This window comes from Drosophila kikkawai, chromosome 2L, assembly GCF_030179895.1.
Source record: "Drosophila kikkawai strain 14028-0561.14 chromosome 2L, DkikHiC1v2, whole genome shotgun sequence".
NCBI classification, from domain to species: domain Eukaryota; kingdom Metazoa; phylum Arthropoda; class Insecta; order Diptera; family Drosophilidae; genus Drosophila; species Drosophila kikkawai.
The window spans coordinates 8,766,468-8,782,519 of NC_091728.1; the positions used below are offsets into that span (position 1 = coordinate 8,766,468).

A 16,052-nucleotide genomic window follows, 5' to 3' on the forward strand; every position below is an offset into this window, starting at 1 on the left:
GATACACGGCTTGATTATATTCGAATCATTTCATGTTTCTGCCAAAATAGAATTTTGCACAGGTTCCTCCGGTGGCGGAGAGATAACCATTATTGCCGGAGAAGGCTCGTACTCGTATCAGTGCGGGGCTTCGGTATATAAAGTTGCCAATTCTCGCCATCAAACACACATTCGTCAGCTCAACCATGAAAGCCGGTAAGTCAACAGCGGGACTCCGCCGGGATAGCACCTTCTGGCGAATCAACCAACCGATCAATAATTCTGCATTCCTGTGATCCTCAGCTCTAGTACTGTGCTGCCTCGCCGCCTTTGTGGCTCTCCATGCCGCCGACTACGTCTGCAATCGCGATGGAAACAATATGCCCGACTGCACCAACTCCACCAACCTAGGAGTAAAGATCCGCAACTTCTGGGACCCGACCCGTTATTGGTTGTGCAACTCAACAACTAGCGCCGCACCTGCAAGTGTGATATGTGTAAAAAATTTCGATAATGGGACGATCGAATACCAAGGATTCTTTGCTCCAAAGGGCGATTGTGTTTCCTGGTCTGAATGGACATGGACTCAACCTTGCGCCTAAATTAATTCAATTATTTAATGAAAAATAAAAATGATTGCATGCTAACTGGTTTTTTTGCTTTTTTTAAATCATGAGACATGAATAAGGAATATCTACATTTGGGGAAATAAACTTCATCATTTAATTGATAATCAATTGTTAAGAATTAATTCGATATAACGTAAATAATTAAAATATTATTTTGTTTCCTTCGGTCATATTTAATGACTAAAATGCAATATATAAAATATAATTCTTTCGTGACTAATTTAATTTTCCTGATAATCGATTGAAGGACCGGCTTATATTACATTAAAAATACAATACAATTATTTATATATTACTTGAAGATAATACTTTTCTCTAATTTATTTATTATCATTTTATTAAATAAACAACGAAAAACAGAAAATGTCACATAAAGATGTGAAATTCGGTAATAAAAGATTCCCGATTTGGAACGGAATAAAAGTTTTTTCATTGTGTACACTCATAAAAATAGTTTCCTATGTTTACGAAATCGGAAAAATAAATTCTCAATGTAAGATAATAAAAAAAAAAAAAAATTGTATAAATTTCAGGCAATATACATTTTTTGAGTTAATCAAATTAAAGGCTTTTTCTGGACAATTTTTTTGTGAAAACATGGCTAATTCTCCGTCAACACAGTTGCATTATGAATGCTTCAATTGATCAAATTTAAATGAATTTAGCATATAAAAAAAATGCGAAATATTCGACTGCAATAAAAACTTAGAACAGAGACACTATGCTTTGACTTTTGCTTGCTAAGATCACTCAAAGAATGCACGAGTAAAATGTTTATGTTTTTCTAATTTAGTTTATTAGTAATTTCTAATTAAGTTAAAAACTACATAAAATGAAGAGGGAAAAGGTACGGAAATGGCTAAACTTTCCCTTGTTAGATATTAATCAAGCCTCTGACTAAAATTACCCTACGCCCGCAATTCTAGTGCCCAGTGCAAAATAAAAGAATAACCAAATTCAATCAGTAGAACAGTTTATTGCTCAATCTGTGGGCAGGGCTCATACCATTGCCAAGTGCTCCAGGGAATACATTTTCCGGTCTTGGGATCGAATCCAGTTTGTGATTCGCACGCTGTCAAGACAGCTACACCGGTGTTGTCGCACTCCCAGTAGTGGGTTGGGTCCCAGTTGTCCCGTGAAACCTGTCCAGAGCGTCCAGTGCAGTCCGGCATGCCATCGCCATCGGGATTGCAGGCTTGGTCAGCGTAAACAGCAGCGAAAAGTGCAAGGAAAAGCAGGACGACAGCTGGCGGAAGGACCGTTTGTGAGTACTATATATCATATAGTATGCTAGGGGAGTTCTCACAATATAACTTACCGGTCTTCATGTTCCTGTTCAATTATAGTGCATGCAGCCCCAAGTCAGCCTTTTATAGCACCCTCGTATCTATGTCATAATTATCGCACATCCTACTTGTCTACGACTATTGACTTGATAAATTCTATTTTCGAGCGAACATGGAATCGTTTAAAAATAATCGTGTGTGTATCGCTGACGGTATCTCGACAGTTGACGCCAGCCAAAGACCAAAGACAAAGCAAGTGCCTTTAGGATCTACGCGTAATACTGCTTTTAATACTCAATCTAAAACTTTAAGCTTAGCGAAAATACTTAAAAAGAATGTTCAAGATAAGTTTACAAATGTTTTGTTTATGATATGTGCACCTAAAATCAAGGCCTTGCAAGTGGCGGTTCTGTTCCAGGAGCACTAGAAATTCCAAGGTCCGTGTGAATAGTACACCTTCCACGGACAGCTCCTGCTCTCGGGCATAGCCTATCTGCATTTCCTGGCCACTCTCTAAGCGCTGGACAGGGTTCGTCCTTTGAATAGAAAAGGGGAGAGACAATGGTAAGGTTCTAAAGCTCTATCTATCATCCTACATGAAGACGAGTCCTCTTCAAACTAATGACCAACAGATTAATGTGGATCTGGACCAAGTTCTTTAGACCAGAAGTCAAATAGGCCCAGATCATCCGTAAAAGCTTTATCCTACTTTCAAAAGCAGCCTCGGCCAAACATGAAAACACCAACGATGTGGATGACCGGAGGTTGTGCCGCCTGCAGTGAACGGTTTCAGATAAGCCTAAGAAACTCCGCATAAGTTGTTCCTCCTAGAAGGTGAGTGGGGGCGATAAAAGTCGACCCATGATATATATATATATATATATATATATAAGATTCTGTTTGGTTTTCTTTATAATAATAATACATTTATTGAGTAATTTTACCTTTAATGCAATTTTTGGAATAGTGCTATCGGTTATTTAATATTTATAAATACGTATTATTACAAAGCAAAACAAGAAACTGAACCATAAAAAAATTCTGGACGGCTTTGTCTTGTGCCTAGCCGACCGTTTATGTGTTCCATCCTTGTCTAGGGGAGTGCTAACTGGCTCTCCTTCCAAACAACACAAGTTCGAGGCTCGCTTGCCGCCTTTTATATGCACGCTACGCAGAATAATGACTTGGGAATTGTAAGCGCAGAGCTAAAAATAGATTATGTATGTTGTAAAAATTTCATAAAATAAGTTAACTTGTTTTTATTATTTGTTTTTATTCATTTCTATTATTTTTGTAATTAACTTTAGATATAAACAACTTCCAATGAAATTATTTTTAGGTACTCTTTTATTTTATTTGACATTGACACTGAAAATAATGTTTTTTGCTACCTGTTTTGGGCACCTGCAACGTGACACTTCCAAGTGCCCTCAAGGGTCAGTCATTAGCCGTAAGGCCATGCTTTACCATCGGAAATTAATAAATCCGAACACGTAGCTCCAGTCAAGAGTGTATAAAAAGACATGTTTCTGGCAGACAGTTATCAATTATTACCGATTCCACCTGCGGTTTGGTTATCTTTATTTTTCAATTAATCATGTCAAGCTTCGCTAAAACTTCCTGCTCATTGCTGGTGCTAATCCTGGCTCTCGGGATGATTGAAGCTCTGCCAGCTAGGTTATCCAGGCAACAGGATGCGGCGCCCTATCCGTCCGCCGAGGAACTGAAGCCTGAGGTACCCTTCGAGGAAGGTGTGCCCGATCAGACTTATGGTCCACCAGACCTGACCTACGGTCCACCACCTACCGATGCCGTTGAGCAGCTGCCCAGTGACGAGGAGCCGCAAGATTTCACACCCGATCCGGATGCAGAAGAAGTTCAGCCGGTCCAGGAGGCTCAACTCGCTCGTCTGACAAACATTAACCGACTGCCAGGTGGCCGAGGATTGGTATTCCTTTCGAGGAGCCCGCTAAGAATTTTAAGGCCAAGCCTAGCTCGCCTTCCATTGGCCATCTTGGGATAGATAAATAGTATTTGATTTTTATAAACATTAAGTTTTATTATTGTCTTTTGTTACTCGTTAAACCATTAAAGAACATTTGCTGATACACCTAATGGATGTAATCGGAGGTCGAGATTTCGGAGACCCAATACGGTATGCTGAGTAGTATATGCATGTATAACTATATATATATATAATTAGAAAATACGAACGATAAAACTTCGGTTTGCTGGGTAAATTCTTTTTGGGCGTTGCTTTGGAATGATCGCGCTGCACCGACCTAGACTAACATACATAGTAAAATCTAAACAACAAATTATTTAAGAATACTACGCGAAAATCACTTGGCATTGTGCGGATCTCGAGTTAACGCAGGTAAATTCATAAGCTACTGTTGTACTGAACTGAACTGAAGAGTATTGCAAAACTGTCTACTTATATTGCTAGTTATTGTCTCTGGTACAAAATTGGAGCTAATGGATAACAAGATACAACTATCATCGCAAAAAAAATAAATTAAAACACAAATGGAGCACCGAAAGGTACACTTTCCTCGAAACAGGAAGAATAACTTAGGGTATAAACTACATAAAGCCTTCGACATAAATTCGCACAGAAACTCTATCTCGGTCCTGGTCAAACTCAGTGTGTCCGGTCGTTTAGGATCTGCGCCAAGCTGGCCCAGGTGCCAAAGACAAAGCCACCAAGTCCGAATATCAGGATGAGAAAGTCCTTCCACAGCATCCAATTGTAGCGGCCATATCCGACATTATAAAACGTAATCATTTCGATTATGGGCGGCGCTATGAGAGCCAACGCTGAGCTACTGACGGCACCCACAAGGGAGATAATGGAGCCCAAATTCGGAATGCAAGTGGCCAGCAGAACTGTGGGGGAAAAGGGAGCTTACAAAATCGTGATCTTTTGATGGGAAAACACAAGCACTTACAAGTGAAGGTGACTAGAACGATTCTCAGCACAGTCGCTGACAGATCCTTGGCCCGCGTGGTATCAAAGTGGCTGCGCACAAATGGCTCTACAATATTTACGGGCACATAGAACTGCAGGGTATAGGAGAGGAAGATGGCCACGGCCATGGTGATGCGCACCAACTGGGAAAGACTGGAATATAAATATAATAACAAAATTAATGCGGTAATAAGGAGAGAAGCAGATACATTCGTTTGCTGTTTAAATACAGCTTAAGGATGTGCAAATATCGAGAGATTAGGAATGGAAAATTTTCTGAGCGAACTTACGTGTCGCCCTGCGGCAGATTCAGGGTTATACTACCCTTCACATCCTCGCCGTACTTCAGGTAGCCAAAGAATCCGACCGAAGTGTACAGACAGGCCACAATCACCATGCCCGTGTTTAGAACGCCCGTGGTGCCGCCAAAGTCCTCGGGTGTTCGCATATTGTTCTCCAGAGGCAGGACCACGCCAATGCCCTCAAACGCATAGATGGCAGTGCCAAAGTATAGGGGTAGCGTGGCCCAGGTGGCGATCGGCTTGACCGTATGCACATCCGGCAGATCGTGCAGCATGTACGAGAAGCTAATGGCTAGCCCGGCTACAGTGAGTATGGCGGCGATGAGGGAGACGGGCGTCAGGTACTTTAGGTTCCGCACCAGATTCAGTAGAATCATGGGCACCAGCATCAGCAGTAGGTAGATGTGCACATTGATCTTGTAGTAGTGATCCATCACGTCCTTGATGTTGAGGGCCACGAACAGGAAGTAAACGCAGCAAAAGCCAATCTGAGTGATGAACAGGAACGTGGTCACGATCCGTCTAGCCAGCTGCGAGTATCGCCTCAGGCCCAGCGGTCCTGTCTCAAAGCTGCAATACGCCACCTCGGAAAAGTCCAGTGCTGGCTGCTGGAGCCGCCGGCACAGCTCGTGGGAGCAATTCACCAACATGTGCATGCAATGAGTGCAAATAGCGCCCATGATCATGGTGCCAAACAGACCCACATACAGGCCGGCGTTCTTGAAGGCATCCGGCATGGCCAGGATGCCAGTGCCAATGTTGCCCTTCAGCAGATGGATCAGTGTGTCAAAGTTTGACGTTGGGTGCTCCAGAGTGCGATGGAGGGTGGGGTTATAGCTGGCCTTGTCCGCTGCAGATCCATGTTCGTCGTCTCCCGATCCCGAGGCTGCTGCGTGCACTCACAGAGAAGAATCAAAAGGAATATTTAAGTTAATTTCTCATATATAGGGGTTATGTATTGCATTCTATTACAAAATTAAGTCATTTAAGAGTCTGTATAGACGGACACAAACTCACCTGCTAGGCTGTCCTCGCTGTGGACATTCACAAGCGTATTGTCTGGCGGAGAGTTGCGTATGGGTCGCGCAGACGATCCCCGGCTGCCTTCGTAGTCGGAGGCATCGCTCTGCAGCAACAACGGCTGGCGTTCCGACATCTTCTTGCGGGGCGCACCCTCGGGAATCTGGAACAAGTGGGTGTAGTGGTGTTTAATCAATCGATCAATTTGAGCGATGCACTAGATGTGATGTGCCCTTCCCGGCGGCACGAAACGCACTGAACCGCCAGCCACTTGCGACGCCCGCTTCTCGCCTCGAAAATTTTCCGCTGACTCAGTTTTCCCCGCTCAAATAACAATAGGAGGGAGATTCAGATAGTGCGGCGGCCACAGCAATGGACGACGGACGCGTGCCGGGGTGGAGTGGAAAATTTTTCGGACCATGCAGATAGTCCGGACTTAGCCTTGGACTTGACTTAAAGTTCAAGCGAATAGATTGATTCTATGTGGCACCTTATTACACATTACACGCTCGCATCGGAAGTCGATATCAAATTTGCGAGTCCAGTCACTGAGTAGAGTATAGCTTGAAGTCCGAAATCGAAGCTGACAAGTCGCAAAAACAAGCTATACGAGTAGGTCGGCGATAAGAGCCGCATTTTGCCAGGAAAGCCACCGATGTTTGTACCATAAATCACAATTATATAATATGTATCCAGACGTCGTATCAAATATCCACCCATTATTATTATTCTCAATGTTGACTCAGCAGAGGCGAGGGCAGCGTTTCGCAAATATCATATCTCATTTCAGAGTGGTTCGATTTTCATTACATCCGACGGCTCAGAATGGAAGTGGATTAATATAACACCTATGTCGGAGATGTTAATATTTCATTTAAATAATGTAAAGTAAACTTAAACTTAAGATACAATAAAAAAAACCACAAAAAATGTCAGATATTTTGTGAATTGAAAGACCCTATCTAAGCAAATATTCTTCCTTCTTGGCGATTTTTAACCCCAAACCGAAGATTATTTTATTATTTTAGGAGCTCATGTTCACGTGTTTGCCTTTTCCAAACAAAACTGTGGGTAATTTCTTTCGACTCTTATTTTGGTTAAAATAATAATAATAACAAGGAAAATGCTTACAACTCACTTTTGTTCTTATACAATCATTAATACTACTACTAATACATAATAATAAGAAAATGAAATTGTTAAATTTAGAATACTATATAATACAAATAATTTGTAGTTTTAAATCAAATATAATGTGAATTATTGAACCATTGTGACACTCTTAATTTTAAACTTTTAGCGTTAGGAAGACAAATAAAATCAAATCGTTGTTTTGGAACTTTTTTGTTGAGGTACCTAAAACGAGTACTATTATTATTATATATGTACATATATTATTTTTATTGCTAATCTCCCGATTAAAGGCTTAAGGGATTAGTAGAAGCTGTGATAAAGCTGTCCAGACATACAGCAGACAAACATGTGCCAGCATCCGACCTGAATTCAAGAAATCTGTGTTTAAAAACCATAAAGAAAGCAAGCACTTTGCTCTAACTTATTTCTGTTTTATCACTTGCACAACGAAGTGCGACGATATTATAAAGATCTAAAAGTACATTTCACTTACTGAGAATATCACAAATTAGAGGAGGAATGTCAAGTTGGGTTGTTGTTTGCTGTTTTCGATGCACTTGGCAGTTGTTATAAGGCAGTTGGCGGGCAGTTGGGCAAATAATAATCTTGGAACTAAAACTGTAAGAAACCATAATTAACAGATGGACAAAGGCAGAAACTGAATCAAAATAAACACATTTGGCATGCGCATAAATCGATTACCAAGAATTGCATGTGTGTAGGAGTTTCTACCTGTTGAAGGTTGGTTAACGGCGTCAGGTCCTCCATTGATTATTCCTGCTTGTCACTGGGGATGCTCCGGCGAAGGTCACAACGTTGACGCGCAATATATCAGTGCGGGAATAGGGAAATCACATAAAATCCACAATGGCTAGCAGCTCCATGGAGTGCAGCAGTGGCGGGGGCGGAGGAGGGGCAGGACAGGAGCGGATGCCAATTATCTTTGACAAGAGTGTCTGGAGCACTGCGAATCAAACGGAGAAAACATCAACAATGAATCATGTTGTATTCATTCATTAAAGTCGTCGTCTGTTTGATAACACGCGACAGTCGGCCGACCGATAGCAAACATTTCTTGTCCAGCCGCAATACACTTTAACGTTTTTATTGTTGGTTTGTTGTTATTATATATTTGTACATACGTTACAATTTTCTTCGAAATCGCTTGCAATAACAACTGCCTGAAAACCTGCACTGAGGCAGCGAAATACCAACGGCTGAGTTTGGTTTTTTTCCGAATTTATCGATAATTTGGAGGTACAGTACAAACCTGATAAAATGTTCAAAAACAAAAACAACCCCAAAATTTGCAAATCGATTTTTCAAAAATGATTGGGTGAAATATGCTCTAAAAAAATTAATAGCAAGTCGAGTATAGTCAAAAAATTATATTTTTCATAGAACATACTGTCCTTTTCGAGTCATCCAAACTATTGAGTAGTTCCTGTACCTAATCGTTCATCGCTAAAGTATTCAGTATTATTTTCACATGCCGGCAACGGTCCTACTTTTGTGTTCTCTCCCAATTCGTGACGTGTCTGCGGTAAATTTATAAAAAATCTCCGTTTTATACCCAAATTACCGGAGAAACCGCATTAAGAAGAGCAACATGGTCGAGCTGGCGAGCGTCATTTCCAAGTTCTACAACGACTACGTGCAGAACACCCCCAAGAAGCTCAAGCTGGTGGACATCTACCTGGGCTACATTCTGCTGACCGGCATGATCCAGTTTGTTTACTGCTGCCTGGTCGGCACCTTCCCATTCAATTCATTCCTGTCGGGCTTCATCAGCACCGTTAGCTGCTTCGTCCTAGCCGTGTGCCTGCGCCTGCAGGCCAATCCCCAGAACAAGGCCGTCTTTGCCGGCATCTCGCCGGAGCGCGGATTCGCCGACTTCATCTTTGCCCATGTGATCCTGCATCTGGTGGTGATGAACTTCATTGGCTAACAAACTTGTATAACTGGATTCGCATGTATTTAAAATAAAATGTAAACTAATTGTAGTATATCCGCCTGTAGGCGCCGTAGCAATCGAACGGTTTCCGTTTGAATTCCAATCCCAGGTCGGGTTCCGGAACGTACAAGTCAATGAGCTGTATATTTTCCAAATAGTCTGCCAGTTGAAGCTCGGGCTGCTTGGCCTTCCTGTTGACTGGGCGCGAGCTCGTCTTCTGCGGTATCATCACCGAGTCGTTGACGTTCAGGGACTCCAGATTTTTGAAAACAGTATCGGACGGTTGGAAGTTCAGCTTCTGAGTGATCTTTGGGAATTTCAAATTAGGTTTTTGTTACTCTGAATATAAGGTGTCAGGACCTACCTTTGGAGCAATGGCGGCCATTGATTTCGGCGATAAGGTCACAGGGGGCTGCACCTTTTTCATGATGTCAATCTCGCTCTTCTGGCGAACGCAGGTGTTGTACTCGGGCGCGGCCAACGGCTGCAGCACGGGTCTTGGCGTCGTGGAGCCTCCAAAAGCCCGGGCGCTGACCGGTGGCGGTGGTAGCTCGACATCCGGACCGCTGGAGGACTCAATGACGACATTAGGCGGTGCTGACGGTGGGCAATGCAGGCGGCGTACCGTGGAATTATTGGGCTTCAGAATAGGACGAGTTTGACGTTTGTACGGCATTTTAAATCCAAGAGCGAGACGCACTATGCAATTACTTTCATATGCAACACTGCAATGAAGACGCACGCCACACTGTCGCCAGGAAAAGAAACAGCTGTTCTTCGAAACACAGTAAACTGCGGCTAAATGAAACGCATTCGTTTAAGGAAATCTTTCAACAGATGAATACCAAGCCAAAACGTGGTAGATACATGAATTGTTTAATTTTTCTGAAGGTTGACAGATAACTTACAAAAATTCAACCCAAAAGGAATACCGTCAATGGCCGCGTTTTGTTGATTGATACGCCGGTTTTGGCGCTTTCCAACACTGCCTCATCTACAGCTGTTGGCCAAACAGACAACTCACAAATAATTCGTTTTCTTCTATAAAATGGCATTATCACGCGCGAAACCAGACGAGCTGCCCAAGGATGCCGTTGTGATAACAGAAGATCAGGCCTTAAAATACCAATGGAAGATTATAACAGCCTGGGACAAAGTGGGAGATGTGTGAGTGAAATGCACGCTAAATACACTTGTCGCTTACCTAACAACCAAACCCATTGTTTTGTGCAGATGGTCCCTGCGCTACGCACCTGGAGTCCTGAGTGCTATGGCGGCGGCCACGGGTGCCTACATAAATAACCATTATCGCACCAAACTGCGGCTGGGCGGGCACGGGAGGCTATCCAGCTACTTGCCCATTGTCGCCGTACCTGCCATATTCACCATGCTGACGCACAAGTTCTTCATCCAGCGTCCAATCCTCCTGAATCCCCTGGGCCAGTGCCCCGCGTGTCTCCAGGTGCGAAGTGCTGCCTTCCAGACGAGCCTGGGCGTTGTGTATCCCACGATCTTGGCGCCATTTGCCGCTTTTATGTTCGCCACCCGCTGCTACACATACCGTATGCCCTCGGTCACGGAGAATCCTCGAGAGGTGTTCATGCTGTGGCGGAAGCTCACACGACCCATTGTGCCGGCACTGGGCGCCATTATCTGCGTTCAGGCCCTGATCACCATGTTCCTCACAGGCCTGGAGGACAAGCAGAACTTCCAAATGATGCTGCGGATGAAGGAAATCGAGCACGAGCTGGAGGAGAACCACATGCCGCAGAGATTCGACTTTTAATTGTTTTTACTTTGTTACCTAGCTGAAATAGAGGCGACTTTTGGGGAGAAAACTTTGCATCCTGTTTGTAGATTAAATTACATTTTTATTTAAAAAGACTTTAAAATATTCTTAAGCTTTCGTTAAATTTCCAATTTTACGGTTTTTGTGTGTGGCCGTATAGCGGAAACTTTGAAAGCGAAAGTATATTTGGCCAGCCCTCCAACGGTCATACCCCGCACACATCGGCTGCAAGTCGGCTGACGAAATTGTTTGAATTTGCATTTACTGTTGAAAACGTGAGTAATACATAACAAATATTAGTCAGAGCGGGACACCGCAGTACTGCCAACTGGGAAATTGAAGAAGCGGGCACTTTTCTCTCTTAAATCGCTTCGAAATCGGGTAATACTGTCACGTCGTGCGGGCGGCGTGCACTTTCACTGCTCCGATTTTGTGGCCAATTGAGGGGTTAGGGGAATCAATTGTCGCGTGGCAACCTTTCAGTGTGCGCTTTTTCTTACCTGCTCCTCCATTGCAGCAGCACCAGCAAAATGAAGTTCCTGACCGCCAAGGAGGTGCGCGATGCGTATCTGGACTTCTTCAAGGAGCAGAAGCATATCTATGTGCACTCGTCCAGCACCATTCCGCTGGACGATCCGACGCTGCTGTTCGCCAACGCCGGCATGAACCAGTTCAAGCCCATCTTCCTGGGCACCGCCGATCCCAACAGCGAGATGTCCAAGTGGGTGCGCGTTGCCAACACGCAGAAGTGCATTCGTGCCGGCGGCAAGCACAACGATCTGGACGACGTGGGCAAGGACGTGTACCATCATACCTTCTTTGAGATGCTGGGCAACTGGTCCTTCGGCGATTACTTCAAAAAGGAGATCTGTTCCTGGGCCTGGCAGTTCCTAACCGAGCGCCTTGGCCTGCCAAAGGATCGCCTGTACGTTACCTACTTTGGTGGAGATGAAGCCAGTGGTCTGGAGCCCGATCTAGAGTGCAAGCAATTGTGGCTGGACTTGGGCCTCAAGCCGGAGCACATCCTGCCGGGCAGCATGAAGGACAACTTCTGGGAGATGGGGGAGACTGGACCGTGTGGGCCCTGCTCCGAGCTGCACTTTGACCGCATCGGCGGACGCAGTGTCCCGGAGCTGGTAAACATGGACGATCCCGATGTACTGGAGATCTGGAATCTCGTGTTCATCCAGTACAACCGCGAGTCTGACGGCAGCCTCAAGCAGCTACCCAAGAAGCACATTGACTGCGGCATGGGATTCGAGCGGCTGGTGTCCGTCATCCAGAACAAGCGCTCCAACTACGACACGGATCTGTTCGTGCCACTCTTCGATGCCATCCAGGCGGGCACTGGGGCTCCAGCTTACCAGGGACGCGTCGGCGCTGACGACAGTGACGGCATTGACATGGCGTACCGCGTGCTAGCCGATCACGCCCGCACCATCACCATTGCCCTGGCTGATGGCGGCACCCCGGACAATACTGGCCGTGGATATGTCCTGCGACGCATCCTCCGACGCGCTGTGCGGTGAGTAGTCAAAGACTTTCCTGCGACAAAAGTCTTTAATAAATTTGATTCTCCTTGTAGCTATGCCACTGAGAAACTAAACGCCAAGCCCGGATTCTTTGCCACACTGGTCAACACGGTCGTGGACCTGCTGGGCGATGCCTTCCCCGAGGTGAAGAAGGACCCGCAGCACATCATCGATATCATCAACGAGGAGGAGCTCCAGTTCCTCAAGACCCTGACGAGGGGACGCAATTTGCTGAATCGCACCATTGAAAAGCTGGGAACCGCCACCATCATTCCCGGCGATGTTGCCTGGCGATTGTACGACACCTACGGCTTTCCCGTCGATCTTACCCAACTGATGGCGGAGGAGAAGTCCCTGCAGATCGATATGGCTGGCTACGAGGCGGCCAAACAGAACTCTTATGTGCTGTCACAGGGCAAGGGGGCCAGCAAGATTGAGGAGATCAACCTCGACGTGCACGCCATCTCGCAGTTGCAGGAGCAGAATGTGCCCCCCACCGACGATTCCTACAAGTACAAGTACGAAGCTGTTTCGGCGGAACGTGACTCGGCCTACAACTACGGCGACTGCACCAGCAAGATCGTGGCCCTGCGCTTTGAGAATCAGTTTGTGAACGAGATTAGCAACGGCCAGAAGGCGGGCATTGTCCTGGACAAGACCAACTTCTATGCGGAAAGCGGCGGCCAGATCTACGACCAGGGAGCTCTGGTTAAGGTCAATGACGAGGCCAACGAGTTCCTGGTGGACCGTGTGTACAACCGTGGTGGCTACATCCTGCACATTGGTGTCGTCGAAGGCACACTCAAGGTGGGCGATGAACTGCAGCTGCACATCGATGTGGAGCGCCGCTGGCTGACCATGAAGAATCACTCTGCCACGCACGCACTCAACCACTGCCTTCTCCAGGTCCTTGGCAAGGACACCGAGCAGAAGGGCTCGTTGGTGGTGCCCGAGAAGCTGCGCTTCGATTTCAATAGCAAGGCTGCAATGACCATCCAACAGGTGGCAAAGACTGAGCAGCTGACGAAGGAGATGGTCTACAAGAATGTGCCCATCTACGCCAAGGAGTCAAAACTAGCTGTGGCCAAGCAAATTCGTGGCCTGCGCTCGGTGTTCGACGAAGTCTATCCTGATCCCGTGAGGGTAATCTCCTTCGGCGTGCCCGTTGACGAGCTCGAGCAGAATCCCGATTCGGAGGCCGGTGAACAGACCTCAGTTGAGTTCTGCGGCGGCACCCATCTCAGGCGATCTGGCCATATCATGGACTTTGTCATCAGTAGTGAGGAGGCCATTGCCAAGGGCATTCGGCGCATTGTGGCTCTGACAGGTCCTGAAGCCCTGAAGGCGCTGAAGAAGTCGGAGGGCTTCGAGCAGGAAATCGTCCGCCTGAAGGCCACCATCGATGCTGATCAGTCTGGCAAGGATTCAAAGTCGCATGTTAAGGAAATTGTCGAGCTGACCGAACAGATCTCGCATGCCACGATCCCGTACGTGAAGAAGGACGACATGCGCAATTTGTTGAAGGGTCTAAAGAAGACTTTGGACGACAAGGAGCGTGCCCTGCGCGCCGCCGTCTCTGTGACTGTTGTAGAGCGAGCCAAGGCGCTATGCGAGGCGAATCCCAAGGCCATCGTGCTGGTCGAGCAACTGGAGGCGTTCAATAACACCAAGGCCCTAGATGCCGCTCTCAAACAGGTGCGCACACAGTTGCCGGAAGCCGCTGCCATGTTCTTCTCCGTCGATGTGGACTCGAAGAAAATCTTCTGCCTTAGCTCAGTGCCCAAGAGTGCAGTGGAGAAGGGTCTGAAGGCAAACGAGTGGGTGCAACACGTCTCCGCCACGCTGGGTGGCAAGGGAGGCGGCAAACCGGAATCCGCCCAGGCATCGGGCACTAACTACGAGAAGGTGGACGAGATCCTTCAGATGGCTAACAAGTTTGCACAGGCGAAATTGGCGTAAACGGAAGAGTTGGCTTACACTCAAAATCTGCAAATCCTTCAATTACTCAGAACTTTGATAAACCCCGAATGCTTAAAATGGTAATGCATTAATCTGTTCCAAACAGCATTTCTAAAGAATTTTTCGCTTATTTATAAAATAAAATAAAAGCATTTGTACACTTATAGTTCTTGTGAGCTTTCCTTTATTGAGAGGGGAATGAAGAATATAAAGAACCAGCATTGTCCTTTTTACGATTAGACTGTTCAAATATATCGATACAGTATCTGTTTTCTATATTCTCTATCACAGATTTAATTTGACGATCTGTTTACAAAAGGTCGAACCGTATTTTATTAATATCCTTAAAAAAACAACAATAATATACAAAAATTCACAAAATTAACTACGTATTATTTAAAAACAAAAAATCAGTCAGCATAATCTATAGGAAAAAAATCATTTCATTAAGCAGCAGACTTTTGTAGTCTATTTTTCTCTATAATCCAATCGACGGCCTCGGAGAAGTTTTCCACCAGCGCAGTGGGAGGCGGCGAAGGGCTAACATCCGGCAAATATTTTCCGGTCTTGACCAGTATTCCCTGCATGCCCACGCTCATGGCGCCCACAATGTCATCATTGGCATCCTAAAACCATAAAACATTAATGTCACTATCCAAAGAGAAGCCTAAATACCGCTTACATCTCCTATCATAACGCAGGAGGACGGATCTAAGCCATCCAAAGCGCCTTCAAAGAAGTAGGGATTTGGCTTGCCAATCAACTTGGCGCATCGTCCAGTGGCAAATTCCAGGCCCTTGACAAAGCAACCTGGTCCCAAAGCCAGGCCATCATTGCGTTTGTAGAATTTGCCCTGATGTATGGCCACCAGTTGGTGATTCTTATTTTCCAGGAGAACACTTATTGGTGAAAGAATTATACATAGTTGAAATAAAATGGTTTTGATTGCGAATCTTACTTGAAGGCCTTGTTTAGACAGTCATAGTTGAAAGCTTTGGGCGCCAGTCCAATTACTACCGAGTCCTGGTAACGATTCGTATCCTCCGCCGGAAAATCCTGACGAGCATCCTCTGACAGAAGGTAATATGGGTTGAGCTTACTCTTCTCCACATACGCGACGGCGGCACTCAAGGAGCTGTATATCTCCGATTGATCCAACTGGAAGCCAATTTTGCAGAGTCGTTCGTGGAGCGTTGCCTTGGAGTCCTTGGTAGTATTAGTTACAAATTTGACGGCTACGCCGGAACTGCGTAATCTGTCCCGAAGTATGTATATAAATGTATAAATATTCTTGCTGCAATTTTTCATAAGTACCTCTTTAAGGCCTCAACAGCATTGGGTGTGGGCTCATCCTCCACGTGTAGAGTGCCGCTGAGATCTATTAGGGCAGCTTGGATGGACATCCTGTTGAATTTTGCAAAGCTTCTTTTCCCAATCAGAAACATTTATTAATTCCAGCTGATTCGATACGTGTTTTATCGACTATCGATAGTCGAT

At 45.4% G+C, this 16,052-nt stretch overlaps 9 protein-coding genes and 1 non-coding gene across 16 annotated transcripts; 5 read left to right on the forward strand and 5 right to left on the reverse strand.

Moving 5' to 3' along the window:
* The first annotated feature begins 39 nt into the window (after positions 1 to 39).
* On the forward strand, positions 40 to 626 carry Peritrophin-15a. Its single transcript, XM_017167030.3, has 2 exons — positions 40 to 195; positions 283 to 626. The coding sequence occupies exons 1-2, from the start codon at positions 186 to 188 to the stop codon at positions 579 to 581; spliced, it is 309 nt and encodes a 102-aa protein (XP_017022519.3). The 5' UTR covers positions 40 to 185; the 3' UTR covers positions 582 to 626.
* A 938-nt stretch (positions 627 to 1,564) lies between these two features.
* Peritrophin-15b lies at positions 1,565 to 2,033 on the reverse strand. Of its 2 annotated transcripts, none has more exons than XM_017167032.1 (2): positions 1,927 to 2,033; positions 1,565 to 1,854 (listed from the first exon to the last, which is right to left on the reverse strand). In XM_017167032.1, the coding sequence occupies exons 1-2, from the start codon at positions 1,934 to 1,936 to the stop codon at positions 1,583 to 1,585; spliced, it is 282 nt and encodes a 93-aa protein (XP_017022521.1). In that variant the 5' UTR covers positions 1,937 to 2,033; the 3' UTR covers positions 1,565 to 1,582. The 2 variants fall into 2 exon arrangements, with proteins under 2 accessions (XP_017022521.1, XP_070145173.1); XM_070289072.1 differs by having other exon boundaries at positions 1,915 to 1,964.
* An 894-nt stretch (positions 2,034 to 2,927) lies between these two features.
* LOC121502514 (U6atac minor spliceosomal RNA) lies at positions 2,928 to 3,025 on the reverse strand. Its single transcript, XR_005991032.1, has one exon. It is a non-coding gene; the product is annotated as a U6atac minor spliceosomal RNA (small nuclear RNA).
* A 408-nt stretch (positions 3,026 to 3,433) lies between these two features.
* On the forward strand, positions 3,434 to 3,955 carry LOC108074829 (uncharacterized). Its single transcript, XM_017167029.3, has one exon. The coding sequence runs from the start codon at positions 3,492 to 3,494 to the stop codon at positions 3,915 to 3,917; it is 426 nt and encodes a 141-aa protein (XP_017022518.1). The 5' UTR covers positions 3,434 to 3,491; the 3' UTR covers positions 3,918 to 3,955.
* On the reverse strand, positions 3,928 to 8,617 carry LOC108074825 (proton-coupled amino acid transporter-like protein CG1139). Of its 5 annotated transcripts, XM_017167024.3 has the most exons (7): positions 8,464 to 8,616; positions 8,054 to 8,285; positions 7,815 to 7,939; positions 6,185 to 6,350; positions 5,156 to 6,065; positions 4,846 to 5,018; positions 3,928 to 4,783 (listed from the first exon to the last, which is right to left on the reverse strand). In XM_017167024.3, exons 4-7 carry the CDS (start codon positions 6,321 to 6,323, stop codon positions 4,539 to 4,541), a joined length of 1,467 nt encoding a protein of 488 aa, XP_017022513.1. In that variant the 5' UTR covers positions 6,324 to 6,350; positions 7,815 to 7,939; positions 8,054 to 8,285; positions 8,464 to 8,616; the 3' UTR covers positions 3,928 to 4,538. The 5 variants fall into 5 exon arrangements, with proteins under 5 accessions (XP_017022513.1, XP_070143878.1, XP_070143877.1 ...); XM_070287777.1 differs by lacking the exon at positions 7,815 to 7,939 and having other exon boundaries at positions 5,156 to 6,053; positions 8,464 to 8,617; XM_070287776.1 differs by lacking the exon at positions 7,815 to 7,939 and having other exon boundaries at positions 5,156 to 6,056; positions 8,464 to 8,617.
* Positions 8,618 to 8,803: 186 nt separating this feature from the next.
* Positions 8,804 to 9,327, forward strand: Dad1 (dolichyl-diphosphooligosaccharide--protein glycosyltransferase subunit). The gene has a single exon (XM_017166987.3). The coding sequence runs from the start codon at positions 8,931 to 8,933 to the stop codon at positions 9,267 to 9,269; it is 339 nt and encodes a 112-aa protein (XP_017022476.1). The 5' UTR covers positions 8,804 to 8,930; the 3' UTR covers positions 9,270 to 9,327.
* Positions 9,316 to 9,951, reverse strand: Rcd4 (Reduction in Cnn dots 4). Its single transcript, XM_017166986.3, has 2 exons — positions 9,640 to 9,951; positions 9,316 to 9,582 (listed from the first exon to the last, which is right to left on the reverse strand). Exons 1-2 carry the CDS (start codon positions 9,949 to 9,951, stop codon positions 9,316 to 9,318), a joined length of 579 nt encoding a protein of 192 aa, XP_017022475.1.
* A 204-nt stretch (positions 9,952 to 10,155) lies between these two features.
* On the forward strand, positions 10,156 to 11,113 carry LOC108074800 (uncharacterized). The gene is made up of 2 exons (XM_017166985.3): positions 10,156 to 10,442; positions 10,509 to 11,113. Exons 1-2 carry the CDS (start codon positions 10,324 to 10,326, stop codon positions 11,059 to 11,061), a joined length of 672 nt encoding a protein of 223 aa, XP_017022474.1. The 5' UTR covers positions 10,156 to 10,323; the 3' UTR covers positions 11,062 to 11,113.
* Positions 11,114 to 11,244: 131 nt separating this feature from the next.
* On the forward strand, positions 11,245 to 14,721 carry AlaRS (alanine--tRNA ligase, cytoplasmic). Of its 2 annotated transcripts, none has more exons than XM_017166982.2 (3): positions 11,245 to 11,339; positions 11,582 to 12,589; positions 12,650 to 14,721. In XM_017166982.2, the coding sequence occupies exons 2-3, from the start codon at positions 11,595 to 11,597 to the stop codon at positions 14,553 to 14,555; spliced, it is 2,901 nt and encodes a 966-aa protein (XP_017022471.1). In that variant the 5' UTR covers positions 11,245 to 11,339; positions 11,582 to 11,594; the 3' UTR covers positions 14,556 to 14,721. The 2 variants fall into 2 exon arrangements, with proteins under 2 accessions (XP_017022471.1, XP_017022472.1); XM_017166983.2 differs by having other exon boundaries at positions 11,251 to 11,339; positions 11,585 to 12,589.
* Positions 14,722 to 14,860: 139 nt separating this feature from the next.
* On the reverse strand, positions 14,861 to 16,031 carry LOC108074799 (haloacid dehalogenase-like hydrolase domain-containing protein 2). The gene is made up of 4 exons (XM_017166984.3): positions 15,870 to 16,031; positions 15,514 to 15,810; positions 15,238 to 15,454; positions 14,861 to 15,181 (listed from the first exon to the last, which is right to left on the reverse strand). The coding sequence occupies exons 1-4, from the start codon at positions 15,998 to 16,000 to the stop codon at positions 15,002 to 15,004; spliced, it is 825 nt and encodes a 274-aa protein (XP_017022473.1). The 5' UTR covers positions 16,001 to 16,031; the 3' UTR covers positions 14,861 to 15,001.
* Between the last annotated feature and the right edge of the window lie 21 nt (positions 16,032 to 16,052).